The sequence below is a fragment of the Phyllobates terribilis genome, unplaced genomic scaffold (genome assembly GCF_046119375.1).
Source record: "Phyllobates terribilis strain yellow unplaced genomic scaffold, ASM4611937v1 Scaffold_1__5_contigs__length_1240528914, whole genome shotgun sequence".
NCBI classification, from domain to species: Eukaryota; Metazoa; Chordata; class Amphibia; order Anura; family Dendrobatidae; genus Phyllobates; species Phyllobates terribilis.
In genome coordinates, this window is record NW_027362761.1 from 389943154 (window position 1) to 389960366 (window position 17213).

Here is a 17213-nt window from a genome sequence, read left to right on the forward strand (position 1 = left end):
GTGGTGGGGGGGTTGTCCTTACAGAAATGTGATGACTGAGGCTCTTTCGACAGATTAAAAACAAACAAGCTTACCATTTGACCGATTACAAACATAACCAGAAACACCTGAAAAATATATACTTTTTTTTTTTTTTCTTTTTACCATTTGGGGTCCAAATTCATCCAATACAACTATACATGCCCTTACTTCAATATTCCCATCACCGTGTGTGTGTGTGTGTGTGTGTGTGTGTGTGTGTGTGTGTGTGTGTGTGTGTGTGTGTGTGTGTGTGTGTGTGTGTGTGTGTACTTACATTATAGCGACAGCCTCAGTTTTCTACTCTCCAGTACTGAATAGCCACATATCACGCTACCTGTGCTCAGTTTAATTGATTTTTTGTACATTTAGGCTACGTGCCCACTATGCGTTTTTCAAGCATTTTTGATGCGGAATTTCCGCAGCAGAAACGCTTACAAAACGCTTGGTAATCCGTGCCCCATGATCCCCCAATGAAAATATGCATGTTCTGTGCCCATGCTGCGGAATTTTCCGCAGCGGATTTTCCTTGCAGAAAAAATCCGCAGCATGTCCATTATTTGTGCGTTTCTGCATGCGGATTTGAGGTCACAATGCATTTGAAAAAAGCAGGTCAAATCCGCGTGTAAAAGCGTCAAAAAGGCATGTAAAATCCGCAAGCGTTTTTACTGCCAAGAACATGCAAAAACGCTGCAGAAATTTTCTGCTTCATTTCTGCATCGTGGGCACATAGCCTAAGGGTATGTGCCCACGCTGCAGAAATGAAGCAGAAAATTTCTGCAGCATTTCTGCATGGTCTTGGCAGTCAAAACCGCTTGCGGATTTTACACGCGTTTTTGCAGCGTTTTTATATGTGGATTTGACTTGCGTTTTTCAAGTCCATTGGGACCTCAAATCCGCATGCAGAAACGCACAAATAATGGACATGCTGCGGATTTTTCTGCAAGGAAAATCCGCTGCGGAAAAATCCGCAGCATGGGCACAGAACATGCAGATTTTCATTGGGGATCAAGGGGCACGGATTATCAAGCGTTTTTAAAGCGTTTCTGCTGCAGAAATTCCGCATCAAAAACGCTTGAAAAACGCATAGTGGGCACACAGCCTCAAGAACCCCATCAGCACTGGCTTTACATCAATTCATTCTACAGGGCTTTGTGCAATATAACATATCAAAAATAGAAGCATATGGTCTACTAGAAAAGCTTGCAATGCACTTAAGTTTTCGCGCTGTGATGATCCTTCTCTCCATAGGTTTTTGTCTTCAGAGTACTAGCAGGCATAGACTAATCCTCTTCATAAACTGTTTTAGCAATTCTCCTACTAGGCCATATAGGAAGTTCTATATAAAAGCAACAAATACAGTGCATTTCAAAATGTTGTAGATTGCAAAGCTAATGTTAACGTGAAGGAGGTTTTGCTTAAAACATATTTAGACATCATACATGTAAAAAAAAAAAAAAATCACGACATTATTGGACATAAATGTTTTTTTTTTTTTGCAGGTATATGTACTACAAGTAGAAGTAATGCAGTTGGAGTAAGGCATCACTCAACAAGAAAGCGCTCAATTTCGTAGACAAGTTTCATGTTTTACCCCCCCCAAGTAATGTTATTGCACATATAAGCCATTGCATCTCGGCATAAGTTTCAACATCTACATATATGACATGGAAACACAAGTGAAGAAATGTACTAAGCTTTCCTGCAACAGATTGCACCATCATTCAATCAGGCATTAAAGTGGTGACATGCCACTGATTCCCGTTGACCTAGGTAGTCATGCTGGTAAGCTAAATAGTGGGTAAGGGCACAATATGGCCACCTCCCGTGTGCATGGATCCTTGGAATGAATATAGATTACCAGTTGAATGTCATTGGAGAGTTTACCTGAGTTAATCTATAACCATTTTTTTTTCTGCTACTCAAATTCAACAGATAGGCCAGTAACAAGTGCAAAATCATAAATGGGAGACAAACAGCAGTACTCGGCAGCAGCCCCTAAATATACAGAGCCGTGCTGTCCCGCTTTGTACATTGCTTACCTCCGCCCCCTGCATGAGCTGTTCCCAGATAATCAGTGGGGGGTGTAGAGTGTCTGACCCCCACTACTGATCTCATATTGATGACATCAATAGGTTAGTCGTGGATCACCCTTTTAACAAACTATTAGACAGTTAAGACTATAATATATTGGGGTGACACACTGATCATTAATTGAAAAGTGAAGATGGGGTGTAAAGTAGCGTTTCACCAGTGTATGCAATCCGCACTCATTTAATGCTTTAAAAACCATAGGACAAGAATAGTGATAAAATCTGTTCTTTTGTTCCAATACACCAATGTGGTCACTTACGATCATTTATTGTTAGAATAGCTGTCTAGCCCAGACCCTGTGCGTTTTCTCAGACATATAAAAGAAAAGTAATATAAAAAAATAACATTTCATTTATGACGTAAAATATAAGAGTGAACCGCTTGGTGGAAGACGGAGAAGCAGCATAAGTTATAGTCAAGATGGAAGAAACTAGAAGCTAAAGGTATTGATCTAAAGTCCTAGCTGAAAGGCAGATTGTACATTCTATACAAGTTTATAAAAAAGGGGTATGGATGAAGTTTGGTTAATTTTCAAAAAGGCACCTCAAGGCTAAAGGCTTTACAAATCTAGAATCCTTTCACTGGTCAAAATAAAAACAAACACACTTTTATTGCTGCTTTTCAAGTAGCAGAGAAATAAACTTCCATGTATTTGAGTCCCATACATAGGAATCTCCCTTATGAAGCCAGGATCCACCAGTAATGTAACAGAGGCAGTAAAACTGCAACAGAAAAAGTTACTTTCCTCCATGTGCTTTCAAGTCTGTGGAATCAAGAAAGTGAAGTTCTAGGGGTTTACAGAATGTGAGGATGTGCATCCCAGCCACCGAAGTACCATTTCTTTGGGGCCCTGCGGCTGGCAGCGCTTAGGAGTAGAAAGTAAGGACGCTCTGGTGATTTCCACGGACAAGCAGGATGGGTGGGAGATCTTTAGAAAGCGCCTCTAGCCAAGCCATGTATAGTGCGCTGGACACGGCACCTTTTCTTGCAACTGGAAGGCTCCTGTCATAAAAGAATTAAGCAGTTAGGCTAAAAATATGAGTGTTAGTGAAAAAAAATTAATCATATAATAGGTTGTGATATGGCTAGGTTCACATTTATAAAGTGCACTGCGCTGGACGTTACGCCTGAATTGCAAAAAAAAACAAAACAAAAAAAAAAACTATCTTTATATGTATAAGGAGGCATAGCTGGGGAAAAAAGGTATACATATGTATATACACACATATTATATATGTCTAAACATAAATTTGATGGGTAAAAAATGTTTACTGTTTACCCCTCTAAACACACACTGCACAAATTCTAGGGGGTGAGCCTATCTAAAACAGTGAAAAATACTTGGGGGAAAAAAAATACAAATATTTTTAATTAAAAAAAAAACATGTGCACACATGTAGATTGACATATATATTCAGGATGACATATGCCAACCTATGGCACGTTTACTTATGTTTTTAATATACATGTCCGCAGACATTCAAATGTGAACCTAGCTTTACAAATGTGTTGGATAGGTTTTTTGAGACTTAAACACCTTTTTGGGATAGTCTATCAATGTTAAAGTTTAATCAGTGGGGATTGGACCCCTAACAGTGGTTCTCAACTCCAGTCCTCAAGACCCACCAACAGATCATGTTTTCAGGATTTCCTTAGCATTGCACAGGTGATGGAATTATTGCCTGTGCAGGTGATGCAATTATCACCTGAGCAATACTAAGGAAATCCTGAAAACATGACCTGTTGGTGGGTCTTGAGGACTGGAGTTGAGAACCACTGCCCTAACAGATTAGCCTCTGAAAGGGCAATTTACTACCTCAAAGGGAACCGGTCACGAGAAAAAATGCTACTAACCTGCAGATATGGGGTTAATAGAGTTATGAAACTGCCTGGTGCCCTCACTTTGAACCCCGCTGCTGGGAGGAAATTAACTTTATTCCTCCCGGCAGTGTTCAGTCATGGGGGTGGCACCGGCGCAGGTCCAGTCACAGCTCTGTGTATAGTGAGCAGCGGCTGTAATCATGCCCCCGACACTGACTGACAGCAGCACAGCATTAGGGTTGGTTGTAAGTCAGTGCCGGGGAGGGTATGGGGGGGGGGCAGTTACAGCGGCTCTCTAAACTAAGAGCAATGACTGAACATGCACCGGCACCAACCCCATGACAGAATGCCAAAAGCTGCTGGGAGTAATAAAGTTCAAACCCTCCCGGCAGTGGGACTCTCTGTGCATGCGCTAGGCAGGTTCAGAACACAATTAACCTGCAGATGTGTTTTTTTTCACATGACAGGTTCCCTTTAAGTAGTGGCTGTGTCTGGTATTATAGCAAAGACCAATTTACTTGAATGGTATAAACATGTAGTAAGTCCTAACACGGGGTATGGCCTCTACTATAATTATAGACCTGTGTGTGGTAATCAAAGAGGAGCACTAGGGCCGCTATATACAGCTAACCAATGAGGAAGAGGAGTGCTGGGACCCCAACAGATTTAATATTGATGAAATATCCCAAGTCTTGGAAAACCACTAACTCTGTAAAGCATGTCTGCTCAAACATTTTCTGTGGCCTTATCAGACAGACCAAGGTCATGTCTGGGCCTCACCATCTGAAGTTATTGCTCCTGGGCCCAGTAGAACGTTAAAAAAAGTAGAAAACTAAGTTGCTAGCCCAGAGACTGCTGTAGCCAAAGGAAAGATGGTGCAGAATGTCGTCACTTCTATGAAAACAGCCTCACCCACAAAGAGAGGGCGTCACTGGAGAGGCTAGCCTCACAGTCTGAGAAGCACTGCTCTGTCCTACTGTCCCTAAACTTAAATGGTAAATAAATTTAGCACTCCAAAAAAATGTATGCAGAAATGAAATTTATTAACACAAGATATCCACTAGTTAACAAAATTAATTGACGCTTCAGCCAATTATGGTCTTCCTCAGAACTATAAAATAATAAACCATAATCAGTATATCATTTACAAACATATCATATATTGCAACATAGACTGTGAATTAAATTACAAAGATAAGTGGTTTTGTTAGAAGCAAACAACAAACAAAACCACTTCTCTTTGTCATTTAATTCCACAGTCTATGTTGCAATATGGCTATAAGTCTATTTCTTTGTATATGATATTATACTGATTATGGTTTATTATTTTATAGTTCTGAGGAAGGCCATAAATCAGCCGAAACATCAATTAATTTGGCTAACAAGTGGATATCTTGTATTAATAAATTTAATTTCTGCATCAATTTTTTTTAGAGTGCCAAATTGATTTATCATTATATTGGAGTGGATTCCTATCTGAGCACCCTACCAGTGAGTGCCGTGCAGCTTCATTTTCCACCTAAACGTAAAAATATGTATATGTAATTCATAATTTTGTTTTTCATTACAATAAAAGCAGGTTTTTTTATATTGATTGTGGCGGTTTTCCTTTATGTAAAAAACAAGACAGTAAATCAGGGAGCGAGAGAAGGATAAAGCTCGTTACAGAAGGCTCTATAGGATGGGAAAGCTACGGCAAGAAAACATTTACTCTCAAAACTTCATAAAAATAAAAAAATAAACCACCAACTGCTGAGATTTGCAATTCTGCAAGTTTCATTTCTCTCCAGAGCCATACTACTCATGGTAGAAGTAGTACACGTTTTGCAACTTACAAATACTTGTTAAAATATTTCACATATTTCTGACCAATGCTAAACAGAGAGGTGGTGCGATCATAGGTGCACACTCCCGCCCAGGTTAGATTACATTACAACTTACATGACGATAACATTGGCCGTGCTCGAGTGCTCCTTCAACAATTCATTTAACCGGATCTGACGATGAGTCTAACACAAAACAAAGGATGAGATCTAGTGAATAATTAGACTTTACAAAGCGGAACAGACGTTATAACACACCGGAGGATGGATTATTATAGCCACGTGATAATGATTCTGCTTATTAATGGTGTCACATTTTCCTCCCCTATTGACAGTGAAACGGGGACAGCTCCTCTTTAAAATGCGGTTTCTCACCTTATTTAGTATAAAAATAAATTCAATGAGATGGAAAATGTCTTGACCTGCCAATATAAAGGAGATGTAAGCCTGTACACCCCATACCATGGACTCTACTTTTGACAGGTGTATCACAATTTATTTTTTATTTATTTTACTCACTTATATAGCGCCATTGATTCAACAGCGATTTACAGATATTGTCATCACTGTCCCCAATGGGCTAACAATCCTATCACTATGTCTTTGGAGTGTGGGAGGAAACTGGAGAACCCGGAGGAAACCCAGATAAACACGGGGAGAACATACAAACTCCTTGTAAATGTTTCCTTGGTGGGATTTGAACCCAGGACCCCAGCGCTGCAAGGCTTCAGTGCTAACCACTGAGCCACCTCTTCTAAATTGGACTTCCCTGTCTTCACTATGGGCATCTGTGGCAGAGGGAATTTGGGGTGTCCACCATTCCTTAAATGACATTGTTGCCCACAAAATACTGGTGTTATGAGCTAAGATAACCACAATCAAAGAGGCCACCTTAGTTTGGATGAACCCTTTAGGAGACTGTTAGGCCTTCTGCTGTATGTGACGGCTGAGCTATTTGGGGAACCGCTTTTTCTAGGACACCCACAGAAATCAGTAATGGATCATGCATTTTATCTGGGTAATCATCAGTGATTTATTGCCATAGCGGGCTTCAAGCTTAAAATGTGCATTTATCCTGCAAGATTATTGTGAATAAGGCCATCTCTGCCAGCGGCCATGTGCGACCACCAATTCATTTGAATAGGGGACATGAGACTATGGCTAATCAGTGGGGGACCTCCGCCAATCTTACAGTTTTCACCCATCATGTGGATAGATGATATCTTATGACAAGTGCATTTCTCCAAAGTTAAAGGAGTTGTATCTCATGTATTCCATTATGATTTAGGAGACACCTTCTATAATCCCCCGCGATCAGCGCTTGGATAGTCGGTAATAGATACCTTTGTCTTATAAAGCTCTAGCTCATTATCAGTTATTCTCCATGGTTCTTCCTCTTTCAATTTGTCAGCTACATCCTGTTCCTTTTCATCTTCATGCAGCCTGAACGGTTCAATCATCTCCTCAAAAGCTGCCACGCTGAAAGTAACAGAGTAGAGACGCAAACTATTAAGTGCAGAAACACTTCATGGTAGGAGAGGAACTAACAGGCAAAGTCACTTCAAGGATTTTAAGAATCTACAACTCCAACATGAAAGTCTCAGCTTTACCATCATAAATCCAATTTCCCCTGTATAAAGAAGAACAAATCATAATTCCACTATTAAACGAGACCAGACAAGGAAAGGTGCTAAGGTCCATGGGAAGCAGATCATTCCCATGCAGATCGGTTCTACAAAATGACAAATCTGATTGATGTTTTTGGAGCCACCGAGAGCAGAAAATAAAAGTGAAGGGGGTGTGATATGCTGAAATAAGAGTCAAATCCAGAAGTGATCCTGACAAAGGAACGCCAGGTAATAAAACTGCCTATAAACACTATTCCAAGCGATCAGATGCCCGGGAGACCTCCTCGCTTGTTTAAAGTAAAAAATGAAAGGTGCAACTCTCAGCTTTGAAGTGTTTTCTTCTTCATCACGGTCTTACAAGTAGAGCGTACACGATTATAGACTACAACACGATATTTTCCTTGTAGTAGAAGGGATAAAATAAAAATAAAAAACCACAGAATAACGAGCACATAACCTATAAACAGTCACCAATCACTACCATGGTTTCTCCCATGTAAACATATAGTATACCCAAATCTATGCTAGAGAGCACAAATCTGAGAGTCAGCCTTGGATCACTATTGCAGATAATACATTGCAGATTTTAATACATGTGAATAAAGCCTAAAAGCGAAAGGTTAGGTTATTAAAAAAAAATAATAATCTAGTACATTCATATGTAAAATCCAGTATGGTTTTCAACAAGTAATAACCTGGATTTACCACACCCAAGTTATTTTTTCCCTAAACTGTACAAATTTGTGTTTCCAAGAATGGCCCATTGGTTTTAGGCAGCAGAGCTTACGTTCTCACAATACTAAAAATGGAATTATACAGTACAAGTCCACACATGATCCCGCACCCGAGTCACAGACTGACTCATAAAACAGAAACGTCACATACTTTTCTTTCTTTGGCTTTGTGTTGATATCACCAAGGACCATAATGTCAGAGAAGTCAATTCTGAACTTGCTGAGTAATGTAGCCATCCTGCAAGAAAACACCATGACAGACGTAAGCAGACAATACGATCTAACAAATATCTGATCCTTCGTACAAGCGGAGCTGCCACAAATGTGCTCGATGTCCTCCTTTCCCCCAGGAGATGATGCCGTCAGCTAAGACGACAAGTTCTAACAAAGTTATTATTGTGCACCCGGACATAGACAAGTGCTGGTTTTCAACCCAGAACTGTACTTTGCTGTTTCACAGCCATTTCCTCTTATAACGTACATATTATAAACATAATGTCACGGTGCTAATGGTTTTGGTGGCTTAGGGTTTATTTCTTAATACTTCTGTCATTCTCACTTTCATCAGCAGATCGTCTTGTCAATGGACTTGGATTTGGTTTAAGCTGGAAGGACAGAGCTTTGAACAGCAGTTTTTCCCACAGTTATCAAGAAAGTATTATGTAAAAATGTAATGGATCATTATAATCATAAATAATGATGGTGGTAGGTGACAAATTGGATTACACCACTGAGGTTATACTGAAGTCTAAAAATCTCAAATGTGCATGTGACTCGGGGTGGGCAACATATCCCAGAAAAATGCTGTGTTTGAATATTTAAAGCACCACTCCAGTGTTTTTTTTTTACTCCACCGCTGGAGTGGTACTTTAAATGTAAGTCCCCTGCCCCCCGTCATATACTCACCTTCCGTCGCTTTCATCAGTTTCCCCTCAGCTCTGGTCTGTTTCCCGTGAAAGTGACCTGCCGGCACGCTCCAGTGTATGCTAGAGCGCGTCGGAGGTCACTTTTCAATACCAGTCTATGAGAGCCTCATTCTTGCTCTCATAGACTTGTATTGAGAGTGTGTGACGTAGCTTCTGAATTCTGGCTGTCAGAAGCTGTGCTCACAAGATGGTGCCGTGGGACCGCAGTGGTGTTGAAAACCGGGGAAGATGACGGAGGGTGATTATATTACCAGAGCAGGGGGCTTACACTTAAAGTACCACTTCAGTCCTGGAAAAAAAACAAAAAACCGCTGGAGTGGTGCTTTAAAGGAACAAGTTATATCAATTGCTCAAATTATGAGGGGTTATATAAAAATAATAAAATAGGCAATGTTTTACTGCTAGCATTGCAAAACAATTTCTTTCTTTAAAACGGTCTTCTGAGAAACAATGGTGATACATTCAAAGTAAGTATGGAAAACGCTTTTTGATTTAGAATGGGATATCATAAAGGCTCCGGTAGGTGTTATGTGTAGTCGTCTCAATACTTCTCCCCATATAGAGCTCCAGTATAGCATGAAGTATAAAAGTCGATGTATCCCTTTTGCCTTTGTCCGAATTACACTGCTCAAAAAAAATAAAGGGAACACTTAAACAACAGAATATAACGCCAAGTAAATCAAACTTCTGTGAAATCAAACTGTCCACTTAGGAAGCAACACTGATTGACAATCAATTTCACATGCTGTTGTGCAAATGGAATAGACAATAGATGGAAATTATTGGCAATTATCAAGACACCCTCAATAAAGGAGTGGTTCTGCAGGTGGGGACCACAGACCACATCTCAGTACCAATGCTTTCTGGCTGATGTTTTGGTCACTTTTGAATGTTGGTTGTGCTTTCACACTCGTGGTAGCATGAGACGGACTCTACAACCCACAGAAGTTGCTCAGGTAGTGGAGCTCATCCAGGATGGCACATCAATGCGAACTGTGGCAAGAAGGTTTGCTGTGTCTGTCAGCATAGTGTCCAGAGGCTGGAGGCGCTACCAGGAGACAGGCCAGTGCACCAGGAGACGTGGAGGGGGCCGTAGGAGGGCAACAACCCAGCAGCAGGGCTGCTACCTCCGCCTTTGTGCAAGGAGGAACAGGAGGAGCACTGCCAGAGCCCTGCAAAATTACCTCCAGCAGGCCACAAATGTGCATGTGTCTGAACAAACTGTTAGAAACCAACTCCATGAGGGTGGTATGAGGGCAGGATGTGGGTTGGAGTCTGGAGACGCTGTGGAGAGCGATCTGCTGCCTGCAACATCCTTCACCATGACCGGTTTGGCAATGGGTCAGTAATGGTGTGGGGTGGCGTTTCTTTGGAGGGCCGCACAGTCCTCCATGTGCTCGCCAGAGGTAGCCTGACTGCCATTAGATACTGAGGTGAGACCCTCAGACCCCTTGTGAGACCATATGCTGGTGCGGTTGACCCTGGGTTCCTCCTAATGCAGGACAATGCCAGACCTCATGTGGCTGGAGTGTGTCAGCAGTTCCTGCAAGATGAAGGCATTGAAGCTATGGACTGGCCCGCCCGTTCCGCAGACCTGAATCCGATTGAGCACATCTGGGACATCATGTCTCGCTCCATCCACCAACGTCACGTTGCACCACAGACTGTCCAGGAGTTGGCGGATGCTTTAGTCCAGGTCTGGGAGGAGATTCCACTGGAGACCATCCGCAACCTCATCAGGAGCATGCCCAGGCGTTGTAGGGAGGTCATACAGGCACGTGGAGGCCACACACAATACTGAGCCTCATTTAGACTTGTTTTAAGGACATTACATCAAAGTTGGATCAGCCTGTAGTGTGTTTTTCCACTTTAATTTTGGCGTGACTCAAAATCCAGGCCTCCATTGGTTAATAAATTTGATTTCCATTGATGATTTTTGTGTGATTTTGTTGTCAGCACATTCAACTTTGTACAGAACAAAGTATTCAATGAGAATATTTCATTCATTCAGATCTAGGATGAGTCATTTGAGTGTTCCCTTTATTTTTTTTTCAGCAGTGTACATCTATGGATGTATAGTAAAGCCGATCAAGATTTTCTAATAACCGGTGCTGGATTCTCTCCTTGCATCCTGGATCCATTACACTGGACACCTATGGATGGTGAGTGAGCTGAGCTTTTTCTCCTACTTTATTGACCCATTTCAAATGTGATGTTTTGGCTTCAGAAAACAACAATACCAAGCCTTTCTCCAGCATATAGTTGTAGTAGAGCTTGTGTAGCATGACAAGACAGCTCGAGAGGGAACCTCGTCCTACAGTGTCCAACTACTCTACTCCTATGGATGGGACAAACCCTTTAAATACATATTAGTACCAAAAAGATCAAACTTACGCTCTGCGATCGTGGTCTATCCTGTTAATTTTTCCACCGATAAACACTCTGATCTTGCAGTCATTCCATTTCTTTTTGGTAGTCAGCAAGTATGGAATTAACAATGTTAAACCTGAGCAAGGAAGATAATATACGAGTGAGAAAAGCCAAGAAAACCTTGCGACAATGATGTCGACATAGAAATCTTAGTGCAGACGGATGAGTATCTATAGTGCCATGCGGATGACTTGCCTGGGCATAACAAGTGTACCAGGATTGTAACTTGTGGACACCAACCTTTCCCTAATATAATCATAGAAAATGACATGACTTCATCCGCTTCTCAGCACTGACCAAAGAGTCTGCATCCAAAAGAAAAATCAATTTTATGCACAAGCCTCAGCTAGGAAGCGCAGAGAGACTCCAGCTTCAATCGATTGGCAAACAGCTGAATTTATCCTCAGGGAGTAACATTGTGAATAAGGTCAAAACTGTCCAGCAGCTGAAGTGCTACACGGACCAAATAGCGATCAGCAGCAGATAACCTCCCTATGGACAGTCTCTTAACATTTGTTCCAAAGCCAAGATCGACAAAGCCTGCTGAGTACTGAAGACAAAAGTGTGCTCCACGCTCCCAGCTGGCCCACTAACACGAACAGTTACACAATTAGAATAGATACATTATTATCATGAACCGCAATAAAGGCTTCCTGAGATTGCAATGCAAGGTGCATAAATCATATTAACCTGTCACCAGGTCAATAGGGGACAGTTTTCGCTCTTGTTTTATTCCCTTTTCAAAATTCACCATATGGTCCCAGAGATATGGACCTTTTTATTTGGTACTAGTTTTTAGGATTTTTACAATGGGACGTTGCTCGCAGGGTAACAATGCAGAGCGGCCTAAATACATGAACCAGACATCTTCTGAGTAAAGCCCCCTTGGTAAATACCTTAAAAAACAGCACTGAAGGGTTTTCCCACGAACAAAAGTTAATTCTAATCAATATTTCTTCCACATGGAGGTATTTAAATAAAATGTTCCTGCGCTGAGATAATCTTATAAATGTGCCCCTGCTGTGTACTGTGTAATGGTTGTGTCTGACTGTACAGGAACATGGTCTGATCATACCACATCTCCTGGGCGGGGGAGGAAGCAAAAGAGAATATAGACATTACAGAAGGAGATCGCAGATTATTCTTTGAACTAAAACATTTTTTAAAAACAGGCAGGGAAAAGTTTTACCTCACAAAAGAATCAGCTGAGATCCCCTGCTGTAATGTCTGTATACTCTTTTGCTTCCTCCCCTGCTGTAATGTCTGTATACTCTTTTGCTTCCTCCCCTGCTGTAATGTCTGTATACTCTTTTGCTTCCTCCCCTGCTGTAATGTCTGTATACTCTTTTGCTTCCTCCCCTGCTGTAATGTCTGTATACTCTTTTGCTTCCTCCCCTGCTGTAATGTCTGTATACTCTTTTGCTTCCTCCCCTGCTGTAATGTCTGTATACTCTTTTGCTTCCTCCCCTGCTGTAATGTCTGTATACTCTTTTGCTTCCTCCCTTGCTGTAATGTCTATATACTCTTGCTTCCTCCCCTGCTGTAATGTCTATATACTCTTTTGCTTCCTCCCCTGCTGTAATGTCTGTATACTCTTTTGCTTCCTCCCCTGCTGTAATGTCTGTATACTCTTTTGCTTCCTCCCCTGCTGTAATGTCTGTATACTCTTTTGCTTCCTCCCCTGCTGTAATGTCTGTATACTCTTTTGCTTCCTCCCCTGCTGTAATGTCTGTATACTCTTTTGCTTCCTCCCCTGCTGTAATGTCTATATACTCTTTTGCTTCCTCCCCTGCTGTAATGTCTGTATACTCTTTTGCTTCCTCCCCTGCTGTAATGTCTGTATACTCTTTTGCTTCCTCCCCTGCTGTAATGTCTGTATACTCTTTTGCTTCCTCCACTGCCCAGGAGATGTGGTATGATCAGACCATGTTCTGTACACGGTCAGACACAGCCATTACACAGTACACAGCAGGGACACATTTATAAGATAAGATTATCTCAGCGCAGGAACATTTTATTTAAACAAATCCAACACTGGAAATTATTATTATTCCAAGCTCTATTGATTAAAATCAACTTTTGTTCGTGCGAAAACCCCTTTAAAAAATAAAGGACCACATCTCTGGAATTGTATGATGGATTATTATTTTTTTTTTTAAAAAAGGATACTCCGAGAAGCAGCAGGAATAAAGAAGGACAAAAATGGCCACTTTAGACCTGGTGACCATTCCCCATTAAAGCTAATGGCAATACTATCATAATAACCATTTTACCCTGACTATAATCGTTCTGACTGTTGCAAATGAAGGTCACACTTGTATAGAAGCATGGTCACTCTGGTGAGTCCCTATGAATGGCATTACCTCCATCATCAAAGAGCCACCACACGTCGACTGTGCTTTTGCCTTGCTTCTTCTGAAATTGTAAGCTGGCATCCAGAAGTCTCTGGTCTGCAGTGTTCAGAGCAATGCCTTGACCTTTGGAGTCTACAAAGAGAAGCAAAAAATATTTATTGAGTTGAATTATTAATAGGTTTCCACTTTAGAAGGCCGATCAATCAGATGGACTCTGAATTGTTCAAGAAGACAAGTCTTTCTTTGCTATTACTCCCTGCCATTTACTAATATTCAGACCTAACCAAATAAAAAGTGTTTATTACTACAATGTGCAGACGCAGTTCTTTTGAAGCAGCCAAAATAAATGCGTTTTTTTTTTTTTTTTTTTTTTAGTAGAAACAGCTTCAGGAAAGTTTTTCCATTTCCTACAGTTTCTTGAATTGGTTCTGAAAAGTGTTTAGGGTATGTGCAGACGTCAGTATTCTGAAGCTTTCATTGGTGAAGCAGTTTCAGTAAAACGTCTGCGGTCTTTCCTGAAGTGGCTTCGAAGGCAGATTTGCTGTTTTTTGCAGCGGCTCTACCTCTGGCACCTTTTTCCTCTTGTTTCAACAATAAAGGTGCTTCTTTTAATAGCTTCAGGAATTCCAAACCCTAAAGCGGTTAAAAAGAGGTGATAAAAGAGAACATGTGCACAGCAAGTCGTTTTTGCATTACTGTGTATCTTGCTCACTTTTTTTCAGCGGTTTTGTGGCGCTTTTTCAGGCGGATTGCAGGTGGAATCCACCTGAAAATAAATCGTGTGCGCACATACCCTACAGTGTTTTGGAAAGTACATTTCCTGAAGCGTTTTTGGCAGCCTTTTGATTGGACAGTGCCTCATTTGGAGTGAATTCCACCAGGAGACACTTCAAAGAACGGACATGCACTTACTTTTTTACCACAAAGTGTTTTCAAAACCGGAAGTGGGAGAAAAACTCAAAAGCCTGAACAACAAAGTGGTTTTACAAGAGAAATGAATAGGAAGAGTCTTCCAACCATTTTCAGAGTCATTTTCCAGAGTCTTTTAGAATAGAAATGCTCAAAAACGCAGTGTGAACATACCCCAACAGTTCTGTAAATAATCAGCTACATCATCTAATGAGCCATCAATAAGCATCAATCTGCCCCAAACTATCAGGAGCCAAACTAGCACCTGAATGTGCAATTCTAATCATAAACTGTGAATTTTCAGTCCAAATCTATCAGGAAAAAAATCTCTAGTTCATTAATCTATTGGCAAAATTTCTGCACTGTAAATGACACACAGCACAGATTTAAATCCACTCAATTGTTTCTGCAAATTTTTAAAGTAGATTTCACTTTAAAAATGACGACTGGTGAATTGTCGCCAATTATCCTGAATAACATTTAAACACTCCCCTTACTACAAACAACTTCAAAAGCTTTCTGGTATAATGCTTAAAAGGAATCTATCATCAGGTTTTTGCTTCTCCATCTGAGAGCAGCATGATGTAGGGGAGGAGACACCGATTTTGGCAAAGTATCACTTATTAGGTTACTTACTGTAGTTTTGATACAATCACGGTTTTCTCTGTTTCACATCTACCAGCTCTCTGATTGTGGAGCGCTGTATAACCTCGTCCACACCACTGATTGGACGCTTTCTGCCTATGTACAGTAAAAGCAGAAAGCGGCCAACCACTGGTGGGGGGTGGGGTTCTACAGAGCTCATGAATATGGGGCACCAGATACCACATAGGTGTGGCATGGTTTTTGGAAACAAAGCAAGTTTTCTAATCCTGTATAAAGCGTTTAAGGTCAGAGCTATGCTGCGATTTCATCTTCATAATAGCAGTCACACATTATTCACACGTATGGATTGTATAAAAGTTTAAAGTTCAGCTTGTTTATCGTATAAGTGACACAAGCAAACATCATGACAAAGTCAGAAGAAAAGTCAGAAGTTACATAGTTATAAAGAGAAGAAGAAAACTGTAACCTGGAAAAATAAGAGAAATTAAAGTGGAAGACCTACCAATGATCAAGTCCATATATTTTACTTTTCATTTCCCACCAAGATATTTTCTCAGAATGACATTTATCACTGACCCCGAGAATAGGTAATAAATATTTAAATGCCACCCCACCTCCACCAAGCCCACCAGACCCAAGCAGTTCTTCTCATTCTAGAACAATGGTGAAAAGTAGGTTACGTTAACAGTAGTGGAAGTTTGGAAACAGGGCTGAAGACTTGGGACACCTGTTTTACTGATTGGTAGGGGTCACAACAATCAAGCATTTATCAGCTATCCCATGGAACGGTAATAAGTGTCACTAGTGGGGAAACACCGGTTATTTTATTTTATTCTTTTCCCTCCATATCAGACATATTTAAGTCTCTACTAGATTTTTCCTTCAGGAAATGAAAGGAGGGATGAAAAAAAACAAGACAGTACAAAAAAGAAGAAAGATGAAAAAGAACCAAAGACGAAATGAGGGATATATAACGAAAACAAAAATAGTGAATGCCTGCCTTTTTTCAACAGAGGTTGTGTAGGTTGTGCCTTTCCATCGTCTTCCTCATCTGGATATTATTTAGAAAGAAACATGAAAGGCATTGTCATTATATTAACAGCCAATGGAAAATAATGATATAAAGAAAACCCACAAAAAAACAAAAAACAAAACAATAACTACCCACATGAAATAAAAGAAAATAAACCACAAAACAAACACACCTAAGTACAGACAAATTACACTAAACCACAGACCCAAACAGTGATCTACAAAACCATGCAAACATGTAGCAATGTCTGAATGGAGTGCTTTTGGTTTTGCTTTCCATTATCAAGAACGGAATAATGAAAATCCTGGGTAATGGAGACATTTTTTGAAACACTAGTCTCACTATTATATGTTTAGCACTTCTAAACCAAACTTATGCCACAAGTCAGCATTATCCAAGTATGATTAAGTGTTCGGACCCTACTGCACAACTACTGATCTTTCAGCAAACGCTCGGTTTCCCCAGGGTGAAGCTTTAATTACTCCTCTGAACGGATACGGTATTGCAACAAAAGATGGACTGAACAAAAAAAGCAGCCTCACCGTGTCCTATTTATATGACTCAGTCCGCCTTACAATGTTGTGGGTCTCCAATCAGTAGCCGTGACTTACGACTTCACATAAGAAAATAATTTTGGCGAGTCCCAAAAATAATTAAAATCCTCAATTTATTACAAAATAATTTAAAAGATCATACAGGTTGGGAATTCATCTCAACGCGTTTCTGGCAAAAAGCCCTTATTTCACAGAGATACAGATTCCTTATGATACATGGTATAAAAACAAATGATAACCAACCAATGATCAATAAACAAATGTTGACAATCACATTTGAGAA

At 40.5% G+C, this 17213-nt stretch overlaps 1 protein-coding gene across 4 annotated transcripts in view; it reads right to left on the reverse strand.

Annotated features, from left to right (window-relative positions):
- Window positions 1–207: 207 nt before the first annotated feature.
- Window positions 208–17213, reverse strand: part of SLC12A2 (solute carrier family 12 member 2) — a 99765-nt gene continuing 82759 nt past the window's right edge. For 3 of the 4 annotated variants that reach the window (XM_073676573.1, XM_073676579.1, XM_073676565.1), the window contains 7 exons: window positions 16344–16394; window positions 13838–13960; window positions 11439–11550; window positions 8270–8356; window positions 7100–7235; window positions 5875–5942; window positions 208–3114 (listed from right to left, as the gene is read on the reverse strand). In XM_073676573.1, the coding sequence (XP_073532674.1) occupies window positions 2979–3114; window positions 5875–5942; window positions 7100–7235; window positions 8270–8356; window positions 11439–11550; window positions 13838–13960; window positions 16344–16394 (713 nt within the window). In that variant the 3' untranslated portion in view covers window positions 208–2978. The remainder of the gene's footprint in view (window positions 3115–5874; window positions 5943–7099; window positions 7236–8269; window positions 8357–11438; window positions 11551–13837; window positions 13961–16343; window positions 16395–17213) is intronic. The other variant, XM_073676584.1, reaches the window with a different exon arrangement.